The sequence below is a fragment of the Rhinoderma darwinii genome, chromosome 7 (genome assembly GCF_050947455.1).
Source record: "Rhinoderma darwinii isolate aRhiDar2 chromosome 7, aRhiDar2.hap1, whole genome shotgun sequence".
Classification (NCBI taxonomy): domain Eukaryota; kingdom Metazoa; phylum Chordata; class Amphibia; order Anura; family Rhinodermatidae; genus Rhinoderma; species Rhinoderma darwinii.
In genome coordinates, this window is record NC_134693.1 from 57,101,299 (window position 1) to 57,125,247 (window position 23,949).

The 23,949-nt window shown below is 43.7% G+C and overlaps 1 protein-coding gene across 2 annotated transcripts in view; it reads right to left on the minus strand.

Annotated features, from left to right (window-relative positions):
• Window positions 1–23,949, minus strand: part of LOC142657900 (complement factor H-related protein 4-like) — a 170,058-nt gene that overhangs the window by 55,293 nt on the left and 90,816 nt on the right. For both annotated transcript variants that reach the window (XM_075833423.1, XM_075833422.1), the window contains 3 exons: window positions 21,399–21,581; window positions 6,620–6,817; window positions 2,763–2,942 (listed from right to left, as the gene is read on the minus strand). In XM_075833423.1, the coding sequence (XP_075689538.1) occupies window positions 2,763–2,942; window positions 6,620–6,817; window positions 21,399–21,581 (561 nt within the window). The remainder of the gene's footprint in view (window positions 1–2,762; window positions 2,943–6,619; window positions 6,818–21,398; window positions 21,582–23,949) is intronic.

Here is a 23,949-nt window from a genome sequence, read left to right on the forward strand (position 1 = left end):
AACTGTGAAAATGATCTACAATCATATAGGGTGTAATGTTCACGGCCGTGGACAGTCGTTCCTACCCACCCCCTGATGGCCGCGGCCATGGACTTGTGAGTGCAGGCCGGCATCTCCATCGTAGGAGACACCAGCACTCGCTTCTGCTCTGTTCTGCAGTGTCTCGTGGGGAACATTTAAAATATTGTTAATTAGCCCTAATCACTATCGACTATAAAAAGGGCTCTGCCCTTTCACTCCTTGCCTGAGCGTTATTTGTAATCCTATGTTAGTCTTGCAAATAGTCTCTTAGTCGTATCCCGTTCCCAGTGTTCCCGTGCCCGGCTACATGTATCCTGTATCCCGTGCTGTATTTGTTCCTGTGCCCTCTCTAGTGTTGGAGTCGTGTTATGCCGTGTTTTACACCTGCTGTCATACACCACGTCTGGTTTCATCTGCCACGTCTGGTAACTCCTGCCACGTTTTGCATCGCCTGCCATCAAAGTACCATCTGTGCCTAAGCCTCTGCTACTGTCTAGACTATTATAGGTACCCCTGTGCTTGGACTTTGTACAGACCTGGTACACTGTTTTTTTGGCCAGCTGCTACGGCGGTGTGACCTAGTGGGTCCACATACCCACAAATCGTGACATAGGGCAACACCACTAGGTATTAATACAGAATTTATGAAAGGAACACATAATTGCATATCATTGCACGTTTCTTAATAAATACATATATACCATAAAAAGGCCTCCACATGAAGCCTAGATTTGGCAAAACCCATGGCAGGCTGTTTTGCTTTTTCTTCTCTTTTGATCTCTCTGGTCTTTTTGCTTCATGGTTTAAAGTGGTATCTATGGGATTTTTATCTGATTGGCTGCTATATGCATCTGCTTTATGTTTTTTCTGTGCAAGTTTTTATAAATAAGGAGATTCAAGGCACATGTATAACGTTGAACAAGGGAGAAGGGCCCTTGTAAAGGGGTGTGACCTTAAAAAATAACATGAAAATGATTGAAATTGAAGAGGAGAAACTAAGGACTGTATTAAACAATAAACATGAACATGACGTTCTTTGTTAACAGTTTGATCAAACTGTATAAGCCCACTCGCCCCAAAAAATCTGCGTGCAGTAGGTCATGTCTCCTTGGAAAACATTTCTATAACTTGGCAATTATGCTCAGAATGCTTTTTAGAGCTTATGACTGGCCTAGAAGGTTTATTTTATTTACTCCACAAAATCAGGGAGTGCTTTAATATCAAGCTCCAATGGCAATTCGTGTAGCTGTTTATTGGGTGTAATTGTACTGACTAGAATAAAACTATTAGGGTATTCCACTTATGTCTTTATTTTAACCCTTTCCAAAATCCGTCGTATATATACGGCGGAGGTCGGGTGGGGAAGTATGGAGCAGGCTCGCAAATAAGTCGGCTATATCTTACAGCCGACACTTCAGTGTAACAAGCGGGATCCTGCTCGCTTAACCCCGTAGATGCCACGGTCAATAGTGACCATTACAATGAGGAGTGCCGATGGTCGTCATGGCAGCCTAGGGACCTAATAAAGGCCCTCAGGTCTACCAACTTCAGCAGGGCTTAACATGTGCCTGTCAGAATCACGATGTATTAAAATACATTAGTATCTCATGAATGTTGCGCAGCAGTTTTTCCTTCTTTGTTGTCAGCACAGTACGGCTATATTCACACGCTAAAGTAAAAAAGCTGTAAAATACGGAGCTGTTTTCAAGGGAAAACAGCCTCTGTAGAAAAAGAAAGAAGAAAAAATGCTATCCAGGACATATACAGCACGTGTCGGAGGTAGAACGTTTATATAAATTTAATACATTTATTCATATATATATTAGAAAAGAGGTGAAAGCCATTCCCCAGGCTATTGCCCAGAATAAGAAATATAAAGACAATTTAAAATACCACCTGGCCAGGCATACAAGGGTACAATGGAATGTATTCCATATATGCATATGACGTACAACCTAATGTATATAAACCATATAAGTGATCCAACAAACACATTAACCAAGTATAATCTTAGGAATCAGGATTAGAAGTAACATGTAACCAAATAAATAAATTCACTGGACATGGTTATCAGGGAATATGACCTCTCCATCTCATCGTGTATATCAAACAAATAGCAATCCAATTGCGTACAGGAGTCAAGGTTTAGGCCATAAAATATAGCAAGCGTGTAGAAGTTATTATCTGAACGCAAATGTTTTGCTGGAGGATGTATACGAGGAAGCACAAAGATGGTCAGGGAAAATCCCACTATACTCCTCTGCAGATGCTTTTATTTCATATCCGGACCAAATGCGACACCGCTTCCAAATTCGGCAGCAGGCAAAGGGCTGATTTTCAGACGTTTTTAAATCATCAAACGTTTTTTGATGCGCTTTATGGAGCTGTTTTTTGGAGCTGTTTTTCTATTGACACGATGAAAAACGGCTCCAAAAATGGCTCAAGAAGTGACATGCACTTCTTTTTACGGGGCATTTTTTAAACGCGCCGTTCTTTCAAACGGCTGTGTAAAAAAAAAAGGCCCCGTCTGACGAAGCTGCGTTTTTCCCATTGAAATCAATGGGCAGATATTTGGAGGCATACAGCTTCCGTTTTATCAGTAATTTTTCAAGGCGTGTGAACATACCCTGCCAGTTATAAACAGTCTGGTTATTGTAAGGATATAGTAAATCAAGAATATCAAAGAATATGCATAGTAATATGCATAGTAAATCAAGAATATGCATATGCAGCAGACTTACTTGAAGCAGTACATTTTGGGTAGTTTATATTCCCCTGTAAACATTTGGCTTCCAGTTTATTTTCTGGTATCATTCCTTCATTACACTGAAAAAAGATTGTTTGTCCATCGTCCACTACGGTGCTGATATTGTAAAAAATATTATTGGTAATCATTGTCAATTGTTGTAATGCGCAAAAACCTGTAAAACAAAATAATTTACATTGTAACTTCTATAGGTTTATTGGTCACATCACATCCCTTTCAAACTGTCAGAAAAATCTTGGGCCTACCTTCCACTGAATTAATCCCCTCCTGCTCCAGGATGTACTATTTGGTCATGCTGAGCGCATCATTCGCGCTCTGTGACCGTATAGTACGTCCTGGGAATAACCGCCATTCCGCCTCCCTTCTGTCACATTTATGAGCTGTAAAAAGAACTGTCACATACACCAGTTGTTGCAGCTCCTTCCCCAGGGACTGTTCGCGGAGGTCCCTGCCGATTAACCCCTTAAAAGCCGCGTTCAATAGCGATTGTGTCTTCTAAGGGCTTAAAACACCATTGACGTCACGCGACATAATCGCGGGCGCCGATGGTTACTATGGCAACCGGAGGCCTAATAATAGCCTCCGGCTATGCCATCTACGGAAGCCTAGTGGGTCCTGATAAACTACGGTTTGTTACGCAAAAAAACAAGCTCTCACACAGATTTCTTGATGGAAAAATAAAAATGTTATGGCTCATACAATATGGCAACACAAAAAAAAGTATTTTATTGTGCAAACGCCATAAGACCTCAAAAAAACATATCAACATATGATATCGCCATAATCATATCGCCACACAGAATAAAGTGAATGTCATTTATAGTGCAGGGGGAACACTGTGAAAAATATAATAAAAAATAATAGTAGAATTGCTGTTATTTAGTCACCACGCCTCCATAAAAAATAGAATAAAGACTGATCAAAAAGTCGCATGCACTCCATGAAAGCTACAATGAATACCTCAAGGGGTCTAGATTCCAAAATGTGGTCACTTTTATGGGGTTTCCCCTCTACTGGTACCTCAGAAGCTCTGCAAATGCGACATGGCGCCCAGAAACCAATCCAGCAAAATCTACTTGCCAAATAGTGCTTCTGCCTTTCTGAGCGCTGCCGTTTGTCCAACCAGCAGTTTATGACCACATATGGGGTACTGCCGTAATCTGGAGAAATTGCTTTTCAAATGTTGAGGCGTTTTTTTTCTCCTTTTATTTCTTGTAAAAATTGAAAACTTTCACGTTTTATCAGAAAAATATGTGACTTTCAATTCCACAGCCTAATTCCAGAAAGTGCAGCAAAAAAACTGTGGGGTCTAAACGCTAACTATACCCCTCGATCAATTCCTTGAGGGGTGTAGTTTGCCAAATGGGGTAATTTTTGTGGGGTTTCCACTGTTTTGGCACCTCAAGTCCTCTTCAAACCTGACATGGTGCCTGAAATATAATCTAATAAAAAGGAGGCTCCAAAATCCTCTAGGTGCTCCTTTTGCTTTTGAGGCCAGTGTTTCAGAATCTGGGCAATAAATATTGAGTTGTGTTTCTATGGTAAAACCTTCTGTATTACAGAAAAAAATGTAATAAATTTGTAAATTTCACCTCTACTTTGCTTTAAATTCCTGTGAAACGCCAAAAGAGTTAAGAAACTTTCTAAATGCTGTTTTGAATATTTTGAGGGGTCTAGTTTTTAAAATGGGATGTTTTATGGGGGTTTCTAATATACCAGTATAGGTCCCTCAAAGCTACTTCAGAACTGAACTGGTACCTAAAAAAAAGGTTTTTGACATTTTCTTCAAAATATAAGTAATTGCTGCTTATGTTCTAAGCCTTATAACATCCTAGAAAAAGAAAAGAATATTCAATAAATGATGCCAACATATAGTAGACATATGGGAAATGTGAACTAGTAACTATTTTGTGTGGTATTACTATCTGTCTTACAAGCAGATACATTTAAATTCAGAAAAATGCAAATTTTCCAAATTCCCTATAAATTTTGCTATTTTTCACAAATAAACACTGAATATATCGACCAAATTTTACCACTAATATAAAATCCAATGTGTCACGAGAAAACAATCTCAGAATTGCTTGGATAGGTATAAGCATTCTAGAGTTATTACCACATAAATTAACACATGTCAGATTTGAAAAATGGGCTCAGAGCCTTACGGCCAAAACTAGTCTGCGTCCTTAAGGGGTTAAAAAACTAGAGATGGGTAAACAAAAACCTCCCCATAAGAAAAATGAAATAACTATGCGCCAAATGTTAAAGTTACATTTTTAGCATTACCAATTCCAATAAGCCACAACTGCAGTTTTAAATGCTATAGTTTACTTATAAGTTGCTATGAAAACCCAGTAAGATTTGTCCCCACTATCCGTGAATTAAAGCGGCTGTCTCATGAAGACAAGCCCTGTTCATATGCTCTATGAGGGCATATACAAGTCATAGAGATGGGTCCTCCATTCAGAACCCCCTTTATGAACCACAGAGGCCCCAATCTGGCATATTTGAGCTGTCCATTCATCTAAATGGCTGACATGTAATACTATGTGACACAAGCTCTATAGTACTGCTGGAGGGCTTTATAAGGCAGGATAGTAAAGTTACATACACAGATTATATACTGCATGCATCTTCCCTGTCGCTCCTGGTCTCTGGGGAGGGGGGTGTACACCATCACTTCCTGAAGAGTGTAATAATCTTTTGACTCTTCTGATAATTAACTCCCACTTGTTGCAGTTGTCAAACAGCGCACATACCCTGCCTCAATGCCATTGCAGATAATACAGAAAGGAAATGTGTGTCTCCAATATGGCTGCCCCATGGGAAGTTTTTAAAAATAGAAAATAAATAGCGGAGCTAAGATCAGAAGTCCCTTCCTGACTTGCTACTGACAGCTAGATAAATATACACTGGAGAATTTGTATTGCTGCCTGTCTACCTGAAGTGAAAATAAAACCCATAAATCACTTTTACTGGCAAACCCCCACACGTTTTACCGCACAAACCGGTTAAAGACCTTTAACCTCTGAAGACTCTGCTCTATGTGTGGTGAAACAATATTTGATTCGGCCCTGTTCATATCTTGTTTTTGCACTACGTTTAATGTGTATATCGGGAAAACTCCTTACGTACATGATAAACATGTCCAAATGGTTTTATTGCCTCTGACGGAGGCAAAAAGTGTATCCATCTGGCCTCCGTCACGCTGGTATATGTCAGTATACCTTTTGTTTTAAGGATGGAATAGCATTGTAGACTACGTTATTCCGTCCCACTGAAACCCTCAAAAAATGTATACCGCGTGGTATATCTTTTCTTAACATGGGAGCCTATAATTGACATATGACACTGTTTGGCATACGTCACAGTTATATATTTAATGTATAAGTCATTGACTGTTCAGTAGTCTTCTATGACATATACGTTTCACAGCCTACGTTTAACTTATAAGTCGGGAGCTTTTTACTGACTTATACGTCAAACAGAGGATAGAACGACATGTGAACACATTAGAGTGTGCCTCATGGTGAGAGTTTGGTGCTGACATTTTCCGGACATTACCCACACACCCTGTCTGCATAAGTTAAGCGTGTGAATATAGTAACAGAATAAGCGTAGTGCGTAGATGAGCTTACTGCATAGATAACGCACCAGATGCAAGTCTAGAATATATATACGGTGACAGAAGCAAGCTTACTGCAGACATGTAATAAAAAAATCAAGCATGTAGCAACTAAGCAATTGTCACACCATTGGCCGCAGTGTTCCTCGGGGGAAGCAGTAATAAATAGGAACACCTTGTGCACATGTCTATGTTATGACACTTACCCCTTTTGAAGCACTTTGGATATTGCAGCTTTCCTTGTTCACAATAAAATCTCATCTGAGTGTCAGGAGGAGCTTCAAATCCATATTTACAAGTAAAGTCTATGCGGTCACCATGTTTAGCGTAAAGTTTTCTATCAGCTTTCCACCTTAGCTGTATATTATTTTCTTCCATATTCTTTTCCTTTGCAGTACATGGCTCTGAAACATGAAATTATTATTTTCACCCTATCATTTCTATTTATTTTCATATATTCAAAGCAAAATTTCCTCCAGTCAATCCTGATCCTTGTCAACAATACCAGTTAAGATATTGCAATATGTGTAGAGGGAGGAGCATGTGAGGGTGTGACATCACGCAGCGTGTTTGTTGCTCCGTCTATGTGTTTGATGATTTCTTCTCCAACCTCCATCCTGGGCCCTACGCTCTAAATCTAGTCCTGCCTGTCTCTCCCTCTCTCTCCCTGTCTCTGTGTCCTCGAGCGCCGCGTGGTTGAAGACATTTTTGTGGAAAGCTTTGGTCCTGGACGAGTCCCTGACTCTGGGAGTCCCAGTATAACTTCTTGACTTTACTTTCCCTCTTCTAAGTGTGGTATTGCTGAGCGAGTAGTACTTGCAATGCTGTTGTTTATAGACCGGAAGAAAGGAAAATAAAAGAAAATGGAGGAGATACAGGTCTCCTTGTTACTAGGAGAGGAACGAAGGCACCAGTGGATACAGGGATTGTGTCCGGAAACGGAGGCAGACGTTCTAGATTATTGAGGGTCTCTACGACTCCTATCATTAGTTGGAACGACACTACCACAGAAGGGGCAGTACATCGATGGCGACAGGTCCCTGGACTAAGTGGCTGTGGACGTTATGAAGTGTCAGAGGACTTGTTTTACCTCTATTTTTTGCCCTGTTCATATTGTGTTTTTTTTAGATTTGGCGGTGTGGCCTGGTGGCGTGTTTTAGTCTACCTATCTACATAAGTGCCCCTTACCTTTACTGGAAGACAGCAATATATCTTCAATACATCTTGTGAGACCTTTGCTATTTTGCAATATTTTGCACTGTATTATATGTTTTTAGAATCATAATGTTGTCTGCAAATTGGAAGTTTACTATCCACTACTATGCACCATTATCCATCACTATCCACCAGTTTTTGGATGGCTGTAACTGGAGCTTTTCTGTATGCTGAAAATTATATAATAAAGATTACCGAATAATATATATTGTAAAATGGTTATACATGGTAAAATGCTGTTTTGAGGTTCTTTGCGTCCTATCTAGGAACTCTATATTACCATATGAGGGAACTGTTCTGATAACCTCTATGAGACGACTGAGATCCAGAGAGTCTGAGCGACGGGTGTTTTTTTTTTCTCCTTTTGGATAAAATGGAACGGTTCTCTTCGTGGCATCTTTATGATTCGAGGAGAGATTTTAAAATTACCAACTGAAAAAGTGTTGACCCCTGTCGTTTGCAGCTAGCTTACTATTTGTGACTTTGCTACTGTTAAGTTGCAAGACCACTAGACCAGATTAGGCCGAACATTTTCAGCATATTTACGAATGTAAGACTGCAAAATAGTCAGATATAAGTCCCAGCGTTTTGTTGCTAATTGAGGTATGTTTAGCCCTGAAGAAAAAAAACCCTATTGTCTATTCTAGAGGAAAGCAAACAATCAACTTACAGTTGGTGGAATTTATGTTAAAGAGGCTCTGTCACCAGATTTTGCAACCCCTATCTGCTATTGCAGCAGATAGGCGCTGCAATGTAGATTACAGTAACGTTTTTATTTTTAAAAAAACGAGCATTTTTGGCCAAGTTATGACCATTTTTGTAGTTATGCAAATGAGGCTTGCAAAAGTCCAAGTGGGTGTGTTTAAAAGTAAAAGCCCAAGTGGGCGTGTATTATGTGCGTACATCGGGGCGTTTTTAATACTTTTACTAGCTGGGCGTTCTGACGAGAAGTATCATCCACTTCTCTTCAGAACGCCCAGCTTCTGGCAGTGCAGATCTGTGACGTCACTCACAGGTCCTGCATCGTGTCGGACACATCGGCACCATCGGCACCAGATGTAGCTACTTACCTGCAAACGCCGATGCTGCTGCAGAATCATCTGTAGCCTCTGGTGCCGATGTGTCCCCGCTCGTCTGACACGATGCAGGACCTGTGAGTGACGACACAGCGTGATCTCTCGAGAACACGGCTGTGTCTGCACTGCCAGAAGCTGGGCGTTCTGAAGAGAAGTGGATGATACTTCTCGTCAGAGCGCCCAGCTAGTAAAAGTATTAAAAACGCCCCGATGTACGCACATAATACACGCCCACTTGGACTTTTACTTTTAAACACGCCCACTTGGACTTTTGCAAGCCTCATTTGCATAACTACAAAAATGGTCATAACTTGGTCAAAAATGCTCGTTTTTTAAAAATAAAAACGTTACTGTAATCTACATTGCAGCGCCTATCTGCTGCAATAGCAGATAGGGGCTGCAAAATCTGGTGACAGAGCCTCTTTAAACTTGGTCGGATATGGCATAGCCTGATAGGGAAACAAAATATGTTAAACAGGATATGGTGTCTGTGGTATTAATATGAGTCTCTGGCAGGACCGTCGCTAGCACTGGACCTCCGGGGCCCAAGCCCCAGATCTTTGGTCCGGCGCCCCATATTCCTGGGCGACTGCCGCTACAGGGGTCACAGCGGTCACGATTGCGTCCGGGCCGCGGCTCCCGCACCGAGTCATAGAAATTTACTATAGTAACTGGGGCCTATGTTATAAAAATACATGGGCCCCTGTTACTATAGTAACACCACTATACTTACCCTCCTTCCCGAGCGCATCGGAAGTCCTGCTGTAAGTGTAACATCATTACTACCTGCTGAGGTACTGTATCGAAGCCTGCCTTGTGGTAAGGTAGATACAGGGTACAACAGACATCATCACACATGGGCTTAGATAAAAGGCCCAAGTGTGATACGGTCTGTTGGACCATGTATCTAAGCTTACCACAAGGCAGGCTTAGATACAGGACCCCAGCAGACAGTATTCTTATACTGTATAAGATTACTGTCTGCTGGGGCCCTGTATCTAAGCCTAACATGTGGTAGACTTAGGTACAGGGCCCAACAGACAGTATCACACATGGGCCCTGTATCTAAGCATTTGTTTGATGCTGTCTGTCGGACCATGTATCTAAGCTTACCACAAAGCAGGCTTAGATACAGATCCCCAGCAGACAGTAATCTTATACTCCATAAGATTACTGTCTGCTGGGTTCCTGCATCTAAGCCTGCCTTGTGGTAGGCTTAGATACATGGTCTAACAGACAGATACAGGGCCCATGTGTGATACGGTAGCGCCCATGGCCGCGGGCCGTCGGGTTTACTCACCTCCCGACGCCCTGTGAGCGCTGGCCTCCCTCTCCCTCCTAGGAGATGCCAGCGCTCACTTCTGCTCCGTTCGGCTAAATCCCGTAGGGTGCGCGCGCACGCTCGCGCCCGGCCTTAAAGGGCCAGCGCGCACAATTAGGAAATCGTCATCACCATCAACTGCCACGATTTCCTGGTCTATAAGAAGGCCCCTGGCCTTCTAATCCTTGCCTGAGTGTTGTTAGTCTTTCCAAGTCTGTCTCGCAAATGGTTCCTTAGTGTCTCCCGTTCCAGCTGTTACCCGTGCCCTGTTACCGTTCCTGTATTCCGTGTTGTTCCTGTGCCTACCCGCGTTCAAGTGTCTTCTGCCACATCAAGTGCCATCTGCCACATCAAGTGCCATCTGCCACGTCAAGTGTCTTCTGCCACGTCAAGTGCCATCTGCCACGTCAAGTGCCATCTGCCACGTCAAGTGCCATCTGCCACGTCAAGTGTCTTCTGCCACGTCAAGTGCCATCTGCCACATCAAGTGCCATCTGCCACGTCAAGTGTCATCGGATACTGCCCGCCACGTCTGGCGCCACTTGCCGCACCTGCCTCCATCCGTGCTGAAGCCACAGTCACCGCCCGGACTATTTCAGGTACCCAAGCATACTGTCTACCATTTACTTCTGCTTAGACTGTGACCTGGTCAGCTGCCTCCCCGCTACGGCGGAGTAGCCTAGTGGGTCCACATACCCTGTGCCCGTGACAGTACGCTCAGGCCATGGAACCCACTGGCCAGCCCAAGACCCCAGTACAGAAGATTCAGACAGAGATGCATGACCTACGCACACGTCAGGATCAACTCCTTGAGGCGGTGAATTCTATCCTGGTCCGCCTGGTTCTTCCCCCTGAAGCTGTTGCCATGCCACTGCCTGTTGCTCCTCCTGTTTGTTCCGGATCCTCAGTTCCTCTGCCTCTTCCTCCTCGCTACGACGGTGACCCCAGAGCATGTAGAGGATTTCTCAATCAATGCATGGTGCATTTTAGGCTACGGCCTCATCTCTTCCCCTCCGAGGAGGCCAAAGTGGCATTTATTATCTCCCTCCTCGCTGGCAAGGCCCTCGCATGGGCGAACCCAATCTTGGAGCAACAAGGACCTGTATCCGCGGACCTAGCCTTGTTCCTGCAGTCCTTTCGTGCCGTGTTCGAGGAGCCGGGTCGAACATCCTCTGCCGCAGCCACTCTGCTGACCCTCAAGCAGGAGGGCTCCACAGTAGGGGAGTATGCTATCTCCTTCCGTAGCCTAGCAGCCGAGCTGGCATGGAACAATGAGGCACTGGTGGCGACCTTCTGGCAGGGACTGTCCTCTCACATCAAGGAGGAACTGGCAGCCCGCGACCTTCCTTCTACCTTGGATGCCCTCATCCTGTTAGCCACCCGGGTTGATATGAGAATCCGGGAGCGCTCTCAAGAGGTTTGTCATGAGAGCCGGGCCCACAGACCAGCACCCTCTGCCCAGAGACCACTATTGTCCACTCCTAGTGCGCTACCTGAGGAACGTATGCAGGTAGACAGAGTCCGGTTATCTGAATAGGAGAAGCAGCGCAGACGCTCCTCTGGACTTTGTATGTATTGTGGCCTCAAGGGTCATTTTGTGCGCCAATGCTCACAGAAACCGGGAAACTCCAGTACCTAGGGTTGATTGGAGAGGCAACTCTAGGTGGAACGTCTCCAAACGTTAAAACCTCTTCCAAATTGTCGATACCTGTGGCCATCGTCACCGGACAGGCATCACATCCTTCCTCCGCCTATCTTGACTCTGGAGCGGCTGCTAATTTTATCCACCAGGATCTAGTGGACCGGTTTCAACTACCCACAGTCCGTCTGGAGAGACCGCTGGCAGTTGCTTCTGTGAATGGTCTACCGTTGCCTGATCCGATCATGCTCATCACTGAGCCGTTGATACTACGGGTCAGAGCTCTTCACTCGGAACAGATCTCCTTCCTGGTACTACCCCTATCAATCCTATCCTGCTGGGTCTGCCATGGCTCCGTCTACACGCCCCGACACTCGACTGGAGTTCTGGAGAAGTTCTTCAATGGGGTTCCAGATGCCATAGCCATTGCCTGTCACAAGTCCGTCCTGTTGTGCCTCCTCTGCCTCAGTCACTTTCCGATCTACCTTCTCAGTATGCCAGTTTTGCGGATGTCTTTTGCAAACGAGAGGCTGAGACGTTGCTTCCACATCGGAATTACGACTGTCCCATTGAACTGGTTCCCAATGCTTCTCTTCCCCGTGGACGAGTATATCCTCTCTCCTTGCCAGAGACTATATCGATGTCAGCCTATATCAATGAGAACTCTGCATATGGGGACTTCCTGCAAATCTGGCAACAGACCCGGTCCTCTATTTTGCTGGCGGTCGAACGCATGAAGCGAAAGGCAGATACTAGGAGAAGAGAGCCGCCTCAGTATCTTCCGGGGACTAAATTCTGGCTGTTCTCTCGGAACATTCGCTTGTGGGTGCCCTCATACAAGTTCGCTCCCAGGTTCCTTGATCCTTTCGAGGCCCTGCAACAAATTAACCCTGTCTCCTATAAGCTGCGGCTGCCTCCTACCCTCAGAATCCCTAACTCCTTTCATGTGTCCCTCCTGAAACCAGTGGTCCTGAACCGCTACAGCAAGACCTCTAGTCCCACAGTTGCTCCCAGCGGTCCTTCTGATGTATTTGAGGTAAAGGAGATCCTGGACCGCAAGAGAGTAGGAGGAAGGACTTTCTATTTGGTGGACTGGAGAGGGTTTGGTCCTGAGGAGAGGTCCTGGGAGCCAGAAGAGAACCTCAGTGCTCCTGCTCTCATTAAAAAGTTCCTCTCCCGCTCTGGTCCCAAGAAGAGGGGGCGTAAGAGGGGGGATACTGTAGCGCCCATGGCCGCGGGCCGTCGGGTTTACTCACCTCCCGATGCCCGCAGCCATGGATCTGTGAGCGCTGGCCTCCGTCTCCCTCCTAGGAGATGCAAGCGCTCACTTCCGCTCCGTTCGGCTGGATCCCGTAGGGTGCGCGCGCACGCCCTTAAAGGGCCAGCGCGCGCAATTAGAAAATTGTCATCACCATCAACTGCCACGATTTCCTGGTCTATAAGAAGGCCCCTGGCCTTCTAATCCTTGCCTGAGCATTGTTAGTCTTTCCCAGTCTGTCTCGCAAATGGTTCCTTAGTGTCTCCCGTTCCAGCTGTTACCCGTGCCCTGTTACCGTTCCTGTATTCCATGTTGTTCCTGTGCCTACCCGCGTTCAAGTGTCTTCTGCCACGTCAAGTGCCATCTGCCACGTCAATTGTCTTCTGCCACGTCAAGTGTCTTCTGCCACGTCAAGTGCCATCTGCCACGTCAAGTGTCTTCTGCCACGTCAAGTGCCATCTGCCACGTCAAGTGCCATCTTCCACGTCAAGTGTCTTCTGCCACATAAAGTGCCATCTGCCACGTCAAGTGCCATCTGCCACGTCAAGTGTCTTCTGCCACGTCAAGTGCCATCTGCCACGTCAAGTGTCTTCTGCCACGTCAAGTGCCATCTGCCATGTCAAGTGCCATCTGCCACGTCAGGTGTCATCGGATACTGCCCGCCACGTCTGGCGCCACTTGCCGCACCTGCCTCCATCCGTGCTGAAGCCACAGTCACCGCCCGGACTATTTCAGGTACCCAAGCATACTGTCTACCATTTACTTCTGCTTAGACTGTGACCTGGTCAGCTGCCTCCCCGCTACGGCGGAGCGGCCTAGTGGGTCCACATACCCTGTGCCCGTGACAGATACTAAGCCTACCACATGTGTTACTAAAGTTTTGTTTTTTTGTGTTTGTGTTTTTTTACAGGTTCGGTTGTTGGACTATGTCGGATTCGAGGACTACTTCGATTGCGGCTTTTTTTATTTTCAATAAAATGGTTAATGAGGGTTGTGTGGGGTGTTTTTTATTTCAATAAAATATTTTAGCTATGTCTTTGTATTTTCTTTTAAACTTTGTTAAAACCGCTTTAGTAATAGCTGCTGGCTGATTGACAGTGTCCATTACTAAGGGGTCCAGGGGCTAACACTAATCCCCATTATTACCCCGGTACCCACCACCATCAGCGGTAACGGGAAGAGCTGGGTTAGGTCCAGTACCTGAGCATCTGTAATGATGGTTGGGCACTGGGGCGGCTACAGGATGGTATTATTAGGCTGGGAAAGGCCAAAAACAGTGGCCCTTCCCACGCTGGTAATGCAAGGCTGCTGCTGCAGTGAGCTGGGCCCTATATCTAATCCTATCTTGTGTGATACTGTCTGCTGAGCCAATGTATCTAATCCTATCCATATTTCAAAGAAGAAAAAGCAGCACGCAAGTGAGTTCCAGTGTGCACGCAGTCAATGGGATAGCTAATCCAACATCAATATGGTCAAGGAGGACACTGCACCAAGGAGACTCCTTAGTAGTGTAAAAAAGTTGCTGTAGATTTATTCCGAGCGGTACATCAAAAAAAGTGCTTACAGAGCAAAACTCGCCAAAAACGGCCTGAAAATGCCTCCCATTGATTTCAATGGGAGGCGGAGGCGTCTTTTTCCCGCGAGAGGTAAAACCGTCTCGCGGGAGAAAGAAGGGACATGCCCTATCTTCGGGCGTTTACGCCTCTGACCTCCCATTGACATAAATGAGAGGCAGAGAAAGCGTATTTCACTGCGTTTTATGCCCGCGGCGTTCAATGGCCACGGGCCAATAACGACGCAAAAATTGGCGTGCAGGGAGAGGAAAATCTGCCTCAAACTTCCAAACAGAATTTTGAGGCAGAAATTCCGCCTGCACATGGCGTATTTGCCCTGAAAACTACATTGTATGTCTATAGGAAAAATATTCTGCAACTCAGAAGATTTCTCTAGTTCTTGCGTTGCAGAATTTTTTCCCCGTAGGTATACATGATAACATTTTATATGTAGTGTCTGTGTTACACTACTTAGACGATTTTTGTTTGTCGGTCCTCTTGGGATGTGAATTTCCCTACTGTTGCAGACTATGGAGAGGGTGGGGGTTTGTTTTGCCATCCTGTTGGCACCAGATAAGACTGAAGATCTGGCCATGGTGGTCAAATCCTTTGAGATAGTGATAGAGACGGAGAGGATGGAGTGTCAGTTGCTCGAGGATAAGCTTGTTTAGTTGTAGAGTGTGGTGGCCAGTGCGCGTAGAGTTAAAAAATGTGATTTAAAGACATGCAGTCATTGTTCGATCTACTTTATTTTGCTTGTAGGATTATGCCCATGGGGCAGGTGTTTTGCAAGCGTTTTGCTATGCCTACGGTGGGGGTTTTCCATCCGCATAATCTTTTGAGGTTATCAGTTTATTTGCGGCAAGATCTCCTGTGTGGCAAAGTTATTTGTAGTCTTGTAATGGAAGATCAGTTGCAATCGCCACATTTTAGAGGTTTCTAGCACATCGGCCGACCTTACTCTGAAATCGCGGGGTTTGGATTAAAGGGTTAAGAAACTGTCTGAATGCGGTTTTGAATACTTTGAGGGGTGCAGTTTTTAAAATTTGGTGATTTATTGGGGGATTCTAATATATAAGGCCCTCAAAGCCACTTTATAATGGAACTGGCCCCTGTAAAAATAGCCTTTTGAAATTTTCTTGAAAATGTGAGAAATAGTTGCTAAAGTTCTAAACCTTGTAACATCCTAGAAAAATAAAAGGACGCTCAAAAAACTATGCAAACATAAAGTAGACTTATGGAAAATGTTAACTAGTGACTATTTTGTGTGGTATTACTATCTGTTTTACAAGCACATCTATTTAGGTTTAGAAAATGCAAATTTTTGCACATTTTCTAAAAATGTTGGTGTTTTTCACTAATGAATATTGAATTTATCGACCACATTTTTCCAGTAACATAAAGTACAATATGTCACGAGAAAACAATCTCAGAATCGCTTGTGTAGGTAAAAGCATTCCCAAGTTATTACCACATGAAGTAACATGTCAGATTTGAAAAAATCAGCTGTGCCACAAGGCCAAAACAGGCTGCGTCCTGAACAGGCTTGCTCGCTGCACAATTTTACTTAAGTTTTGCATATAAAATGGCGGTTACATTCTTCCATATGATATGGAGGCACATCTGTCCATAAATGCAGCTTTCTGCTTCTGTGTAATGGTTCTCAGCCTGTCAGTAAGGGTAGTAAAGGCGTATATAAGAAGAATGAGATTAACCAACGTACATGGTGACATTGTTCACAGTCCACATAATTGATTCCTGTAAGGCTCCATGCACACGACCGTATTTTTCATCAGTAATTGCGGTCCGTAATTACGGACAGTAAATACGAATTTATTAATTTCCATTGGCCACGGACACCTTTCAGTATTTTTACAGAAGGGTGACCGTGAGGAAAAAATTATAGAACCTGTCCTGTTCTTGTGAGTAATTACGGCACGGACTCTCCAATAGAAGTCTATGGGAGCTTCCGTAAATACGGACGACTACGGATATGCATCCGTAAACCGTCCGTATTTACGGAAGCGTTGCTATGCAACATGCTGATGACATAATTTGCATCCTCCCTCTTTTTCACGGATTCGTATATACGGATGGAATACGGATGCAATATGGATGCAATATGCACCGTTTTTACGGACACCTTTCGGTATATACGGATGACATACAGATGCCTATGGATCCGTATTTACAGACAGTATTTCGGGATAGATGAAAATACGGTCGTGTGCATAGGGCCTTACTCTTAGTAGATTTCAGAAGATTTCCTTCTCGTAAGGCCGGATTCACACGAGCGTGTGCGTTTTGCGCTCGCAAAAAACGAAGCGTTTTGCGCGCGCAAAAAGTCCGTAAAAGCTCTGTGTGTCAGCAGCATATGATGCGTGGCTGCGTGATATCATTGACACTCTGTTTTTATGTTTGTAAACAGAAAAGCACCTGGTGCTTTTCTGTTTTCATTCATAGTTTTGACTACTGTAGCGTGCATCCCGCGCGGCACACGGAAGTGCGTCAGTGTGCCGTGCGTGGTTTTCACGCACCCATTGTGCGAAAAAACGGGCAAATATAGGACATGTCGTGAGTTTTACGCAGCGTGAAAATCACGGACAGTCTGAACGGCCCCATTGACTAACATAGGTCCGTGCGACGCGCGTAAAAATCACGCACGTAGCACGGACGTATTATACGTTCGTCTGAATAAGCCCTTTCTCCCTGCGAGCTTTACTATAGTTCAAAGCAGCCTGTCTCTGGATCCTAGATGGATGGACCCAGGTACCACTCTCTTCCTCTACCAACCGGATCTAACTGCTAACTTACTCCAACTGCCACTGTAACTCCTCCTCTTACTGAACCAGGACGCCCTCTATGTCCTAAGCTCCTCCCACCTTCTGGAAATGTCCCAGTTTAAGCCACTCCTACATAGGCTGTAATACAGTGCATTGTAACTTCACATTTGTTATTTTAAAGTGACAGTACCTAAAAGTGCAAAAAATGCCATAAAATACATTTAAAACACATTATCTCACAAGTAATGTCTTGGGGGACATTTCTTATCTAGTTCTCATGGTTTTGGGACATGCCTGCAGGGTCAGTGGTGTGTGGCTCGGTGGCCTGATGCTTGAAGCAAGCTTTGTGTCTAACTTAACTCGGTTGGAATGGTTTTCCACAGTGGTGGCATCAGAGATTTGAGAAAGGATGTGCTACGTGATAAGAAAGTATGGTTCCAATGTGATAACATGGGCGTAATTCAGGTTAGTAATTCAGTGGCGGCTATGTCTCCACCAGTGGCTAGACTATTGCAACACTTGGAATAGCGTGGTTTAGCGCTTAAAGCACATTTTGTAGCTGTTCATGTCCTTGGTGTATCGATATATGTCCGCCCACATTTGTTGTGATACGCATAGGTCTTGCATGTCAGGGATGGTGGTGGTATTCTGCTCTTGCCTCAGTTTCTGTATTGATTGGTTCTGATGTTTTGGCTGTCCATTGTTTTGTAGAAGCTGGTCCTTTCCTTGCCTGGAATATCGAACACTTATTCATATTTTGTGGCGGATCTAGAGCAGTTTTCCGGGCTTCTGGTCGTCAACTCGGTTTTCCGCAATCAGTATCACAGGTTGGATGGTTTGATGTCAGTGGTCTCAGTCGCTGCCCGATATACAGTATTACATATGCTGCATTGTATAGTGCCCCCTGACATTCTGATTCTCCACGTGGGCGGTAATGATTTTGGTTTGCGAGCCTCCATGTGTGACACATACCCCCTGAGGAAGTACCTGTAGCGAAACGCGCGTTGGGGTTCTATGTTTTAGAGTGGACACTTATGACCATCGTTGCTGCAATGGGTAAGACTGCTGTTTGAGTGATACATTTGTGTATAGACATTCTTTTCTCTATGTCCCTTGCTAATAACTAATAATACTTACTAAGCTAAGGGACAAGTAATACGAAAATGCACTTCTGTCTACAAACATACCTTTTTAAATAAACATTAAATATAGCTTGTATATATACATATGCGATTCAGCAACTGTGACTTTTTCGCTCTATCTGTTCTACTAGGGTCTTTTTCCTTATATGTCATTTTTAAAACGTGTGTTTGTTATATTTGTATTATAAAGACATTTTTACTCTTATATATAATTGGCTATTGGCTCTGCTGTTTCTTCTTGTATGGTTCAAAGGTGAATAAAGTAGTTGGAAAATTAGTAGCCAGGACTGGTGGCATTGTGGTGTGGCACAATGATTTGAAGGTTTTTTCCAGTAAATTTTTGCATCCACACAGGGTTCATCTGAACCCCATTGGCTTGGACATGTAGACTCCCGGGATTTAGAAAGACTTGGAAAAAGCTATTGGTGTGTGGAGGCGTGAGCATGCTTAAGGTGTCACGCAAATTTGTTATGGCAGGAGTAGGAGGGCTCTGTGGCACATAATCTGGAGACCTATTAAAAGTTGGAGGTTCAAAACAATAGGATTGAAATGCCTTCAAGGACCCCTCCAACTGTTTTATTTATATCAATAACTGCTTAAAATCTTGTGCTACAATGTTGTATTAAAGGTTAATTATATTGCGAGGTTTAAAAGATTTGCATTTATTTGGTATTTTGTTTAAATAAATGGGCTATCTCCTGAGAATTATGTACCCAAGATCCTTGAGTTCAGTGGCAGCTCGTCATGGATGCAGTTTGACACGGTAGGGTTCAGAGAACAGGAGTTTAAGTCGTTTTCTGACAAATTTATAGCTTTAATGGTGACCAAGATAAATCTCTATGCGCAACCATTTATCGCCCAAAACCCTACCCTTTTTTTTGCTTTGCCCCACAGATGGAACCTCATAGATGCAGCATATATGGTTACATTTGGAGCATTATATTGAATACGGGTTTATTAAATAAGACAAGCATTAGAACCTACTGGAGCACAGATATTTTGTACCATACCCCGATGTATTGCCTGGCCATAGCCAAGAAACATTTTGAAGCAATCCTTAGGTTACTAATTAATAGTGATAACGTGCAGTGTCCACCCCGATATGACCCCAATTAGTACCATTTATATTCAATTAGGCCTCTCATAGATCATTTAAGTGCCAAGTTAATTTAGGGACACACCTCAGAAAAAGAAAAATGAGTCCCTGGTACATTTTAAAGGGAGGCTTTAATTCTGTCAGTACCTGCCAAGTAAGAGAGTAAGGCATGGCATGAAAATTTATAAGCTGTGCATGGGTACATCAGATTAGATCCACAATTATAAAATTTACGAAGAGAAGGACTCCAGAATGACATTAGTGGGAATGTAGTGTAGGAATTGGTGCACCCACTGCTGTACCAAAGTTACCACTTCTACCTGGATAAATTTTATACCAGCATCACACTCCACTATTTAAGTGCCTTGCTTTCAAAACTACTGTGGCATGCATAACTGTAAACATTTTTATTTTTTTTAGAGAACACTCTCTAGGTAGCTGCTTTGGCAAAAAAGTAGAAAGGGCAAGAGCAGGTCATTATGCAGCAACAACTTATTGTGTGTCAAGTTTAAGGACTAGATAGATGTCCTTATATTGACAACAATACACACTAATATCAGCACCCCCGTCGCAGTACGAAGTACCAATACGCGTAAAATGATGGCTCGTCAAAAGAAGTGCAGGACACTTCTTTGGGACGTTTTTGGAGGCGTTTTTCATTGACTCCGCTGTAAAAAACGCAGCGAAAAACGCGAGTTGTTAAAAAAAACGTCTGAAAATCAGGCGAAAACACCTCCGTATTTTCAGACGTTTTTGCTCACTGCGTGTGAACATACCCTTAATGGAAACCCAAAATTTAGTATCTCAGAAAATGAGAATATTATATAAGCCCAATTTTAAAAAATTATTTTTAATACGGAAATATTGGCCTACTGAAAATTATGTACAGTATATGCACTCAATACTTGGTCGGGGCTCCGAATTACTGCATCAATGCGGCGTGGCATGGAGGCGATCAGCCTGTGGCCTTTGTTAACATTTTGAACAAACTGTATAAGCCCACTTGCCACTTCAGGGCGACCTCTTTCAAAGTGGGTCCCTACTCTATCGTTTGCAGCATTGCATGGTGGCCGCTGCCACCGCAGCACCGCTCCTGCAGAGGGAGCAACCCAGAGGCCCAAAAGCACCTTTTGGATGTGCGGCCCATGTCTACTTTCTCACAAAACTGATATATAATATATGAGTTTACATTTTTGAATTTAATTACTGAAATAAATTAACTTTGATGATATTCTAATTCATTGAGAAGGACTAGTATGCCTTTGAAGAGATATTCTTATCTACCTGCATTCCATGTCCATTGCTGCCTGCCACTTCCGTGTTTGCTGCTTGCTGCGGTGGTCGGTACTTTTCAGTCTGATTGTTCAGGGCAGCAGCGATGTGATTGTGTCATCGCGCTGCTGCCCTGAACATGAACGATCCATGTGGTGTGCAGTGCTGTTGAACGGCTGCAGGGCTACTGCGCATGTCCTGAAGCCATTGATATACCTTAATAAATTTGATGAGTGGTGGCCGGGTCGGTAGCTATCGCCATTGCACCAGGACTGTTTTTGGGTCTTATGGTCGTGACCCAGGTGGGCTTGCACCCACATTCTACTGGGGCTGTGCGGCTGACATTTCTTTGGACTCAGTATATATATATTTAGGTTGGCTGCCATATTAACAATTGATTAAAGAGAAGGAAGCACCCCTTTAAGTTGTTAAGTTAGCAAGGCGCACAAAAAAAAATATTTACAAATTCAGCACCACTACATCTGTATGCTATTATCTTAAACATTAAAAAAATGCCTCTAATCACTGACCATGCAAATAGCTACGGCCGTGCGCATGAGGCCCAATAGTGATATGATTTTATTACCTTTATGTTTGTGTACACATTGGGATGAAGTACAATGAACATACCTAGACAAACTGGTGCTTCATCCCAGACGCCATTCAAACATCTCACAATCCTGTTTCCCTTAAGTATATAATATTCTGGGCATATAAATTCCACAGAGTCACCAGATTTATAGTTATGTTTTCTAATTTGCACGGTGTCCCCAGACTGTACAGTTGGTGGTGGACCACACTGCTCACCAATTTCTGAAAAAGAAACAGGAGACAAATGTGCTTACTGAATATAATAATTGCATAACTAAATGAAGAATTTTATAGTTTATTTTCTATTTATTAACATATATTTTAACTTTATGATTTGTAAGCATTCCTTCACCACCTGCAGGACCTAGCATACTTCCATCCATCAATTTCTGCTATGTTTATTGTTGTAATTAGGGCCTATTGTTACGCATGAGCTAAGCTACATACCAGGAACCTAGCATACTTATCATCAATTTCTGCTATATCGATTGTGTGTAGTAAGGGCCTTCTTGTGACGCATAGAGTCATGCTACGTACCAGGGACCCCCTTGGTACCTAGCATTCTTCCATCCGTCAATTTCTGCTATGAATTGTGTGTAGTTAGGGCATTCTTGTGACGCATGGAGCTATGCTAGGTACCAGGGATCCTCCTGTTACCTGGCATACTTCCTTCCATCAATTTTTACTATGTTGATTGTGTGTAGTTAGGGCCTACTCAAGATCATAGGTATACAACACACAGTTTAAAAAGATTCTTGTTTTTTAATTTATCACTACATAGAACTTGCGACAATCTTCATCAAACAGAAAATGAAGTGGACTCGGACGAAACACAACTGGAAACTGGTGATGTGGAACCATGCTCACCCAGCATTATTGACTCCACACCAAGCAGCTTGACAGAGTCCGCTGTTGAGATCCAGACTGGCATCTACCAACCACCAGATGATACGCTGCCCTCCAGACCACCAGTACGTCGAAGAGTACGGAATGTGCCATCCACACCTGCCACTGCAGATACAAGGGCAGAGATAGACGCACATGTGTTACAACATCTGAGGAGACAGAAGCCCGGAAACACGGGAGGACATGTTCTGCGGCAGCCTGGCACTACTGCTGAAGACAGTCACTGAGGATGGAAAAATTCGGTGCCAGAGCACTCTCTTGAGGGTGGTGGAGGTCTTCAAATCCAACCCTGATCCTAGTGAGCTCTTCCAGATATTGGAGTACTGTCGCAGAAGACCATTGCCACAAGCAGCACCACAGCCATCACCTGCAGGACTCATCACAGTCCCTGTTTTCCCAGGGCAGGAGAATGTTTCTCCCTATGGCCATTATTGCCAGCCCCCACAACATGGACAGAGTGTTGAACGCGGAGATAGCAGCGGAGCACCACATGCCATCTCCTCGTTAATACGGGAATGGTTCAATATATAGATTTTTTTGTATATATTTTATTGAGTATTTTAAGATATAAAACATTTTGTACAGTATTTTTTTGTGTTTGGATTTTTACATGTTGGTGAATGTGTTGATAATATGTGTGGTATGTTTGATGGTAGTATACTTGGCACAAATGCACACATTCATCATAAATTACAGTCAGAACATTATTTTTTTATTTATTTTTTACTTTTTCTCTTTTTTTGGTTTACTTTTTTTCCAAACTTGTTTTTTAGGTTATATCTTTGCATTTTCTTTTATTTTCACACGGGATAATGAGGTATTCGTTTGTATTTCTGCCCAAAATACCACCGTTGTAAAAAAAATAAAAAATAAACATTTATAAAATAATAGAAAAAAAATGCCACCGAGAAAAACAAAAAAAATGTCAAGGAAAAGTTTAACTTGTACTAAATAAATAAACAGGTATTTAGGGAGAAATACTGTAAGCTCTGTACTGTAAGCTCGCAACTTACGCCAAGGGTCCTCATTGTTTTGCGAGTTCCTACTCTAACTAAATGAAACAAACCAAACTAAACTAAACTGGAAAGGCGAAAGTCCAGAACCAAATTTTCTAGCGAATAGCATCCATCTGCAACCGCTCCCACAGGTGAAAAAATGGAGTTCCCGATTTGCCAGACCTGACACACCAGCTCATCCATACTGGTTCTGTTCCAGAGGAATGGTGGTCAATGTTGGCATATACTGCTGAAGCTCACCATCCAATGCAGACGTTATGGAGGATGACACTAGCTTGGATAACCAGCATCACATTATCCGGACTCATCTGCAGAGAGGATTGCAATACCCGCCACTTGCTGCTGAGAATCCGAAAGGTGCACTCAACATACTGTCTCACACCATATGTGCCGCCGGTCATCAAAGCCACGCCTGGAGAATGGATGCATCTGGTGGGGGGAATCCAAAGCCTTCATCAGCCACAATGACAAATGGTGCTGTAGGTCCTGAAGATCCCGGCACATGTCTTGGTTCTGGAAGGGCGAGCTGGTTGGACTGAAGCCGTTGACCGATTCTGGAAGCCCTGAAGATGCCCGCATTAGCAGAGCTCCCATAAGCCACTATATAAACAATCATAAACCGGTAGTCACTGTCAGTCAAGGCCAACAGCACCACAGAGAAATACTGC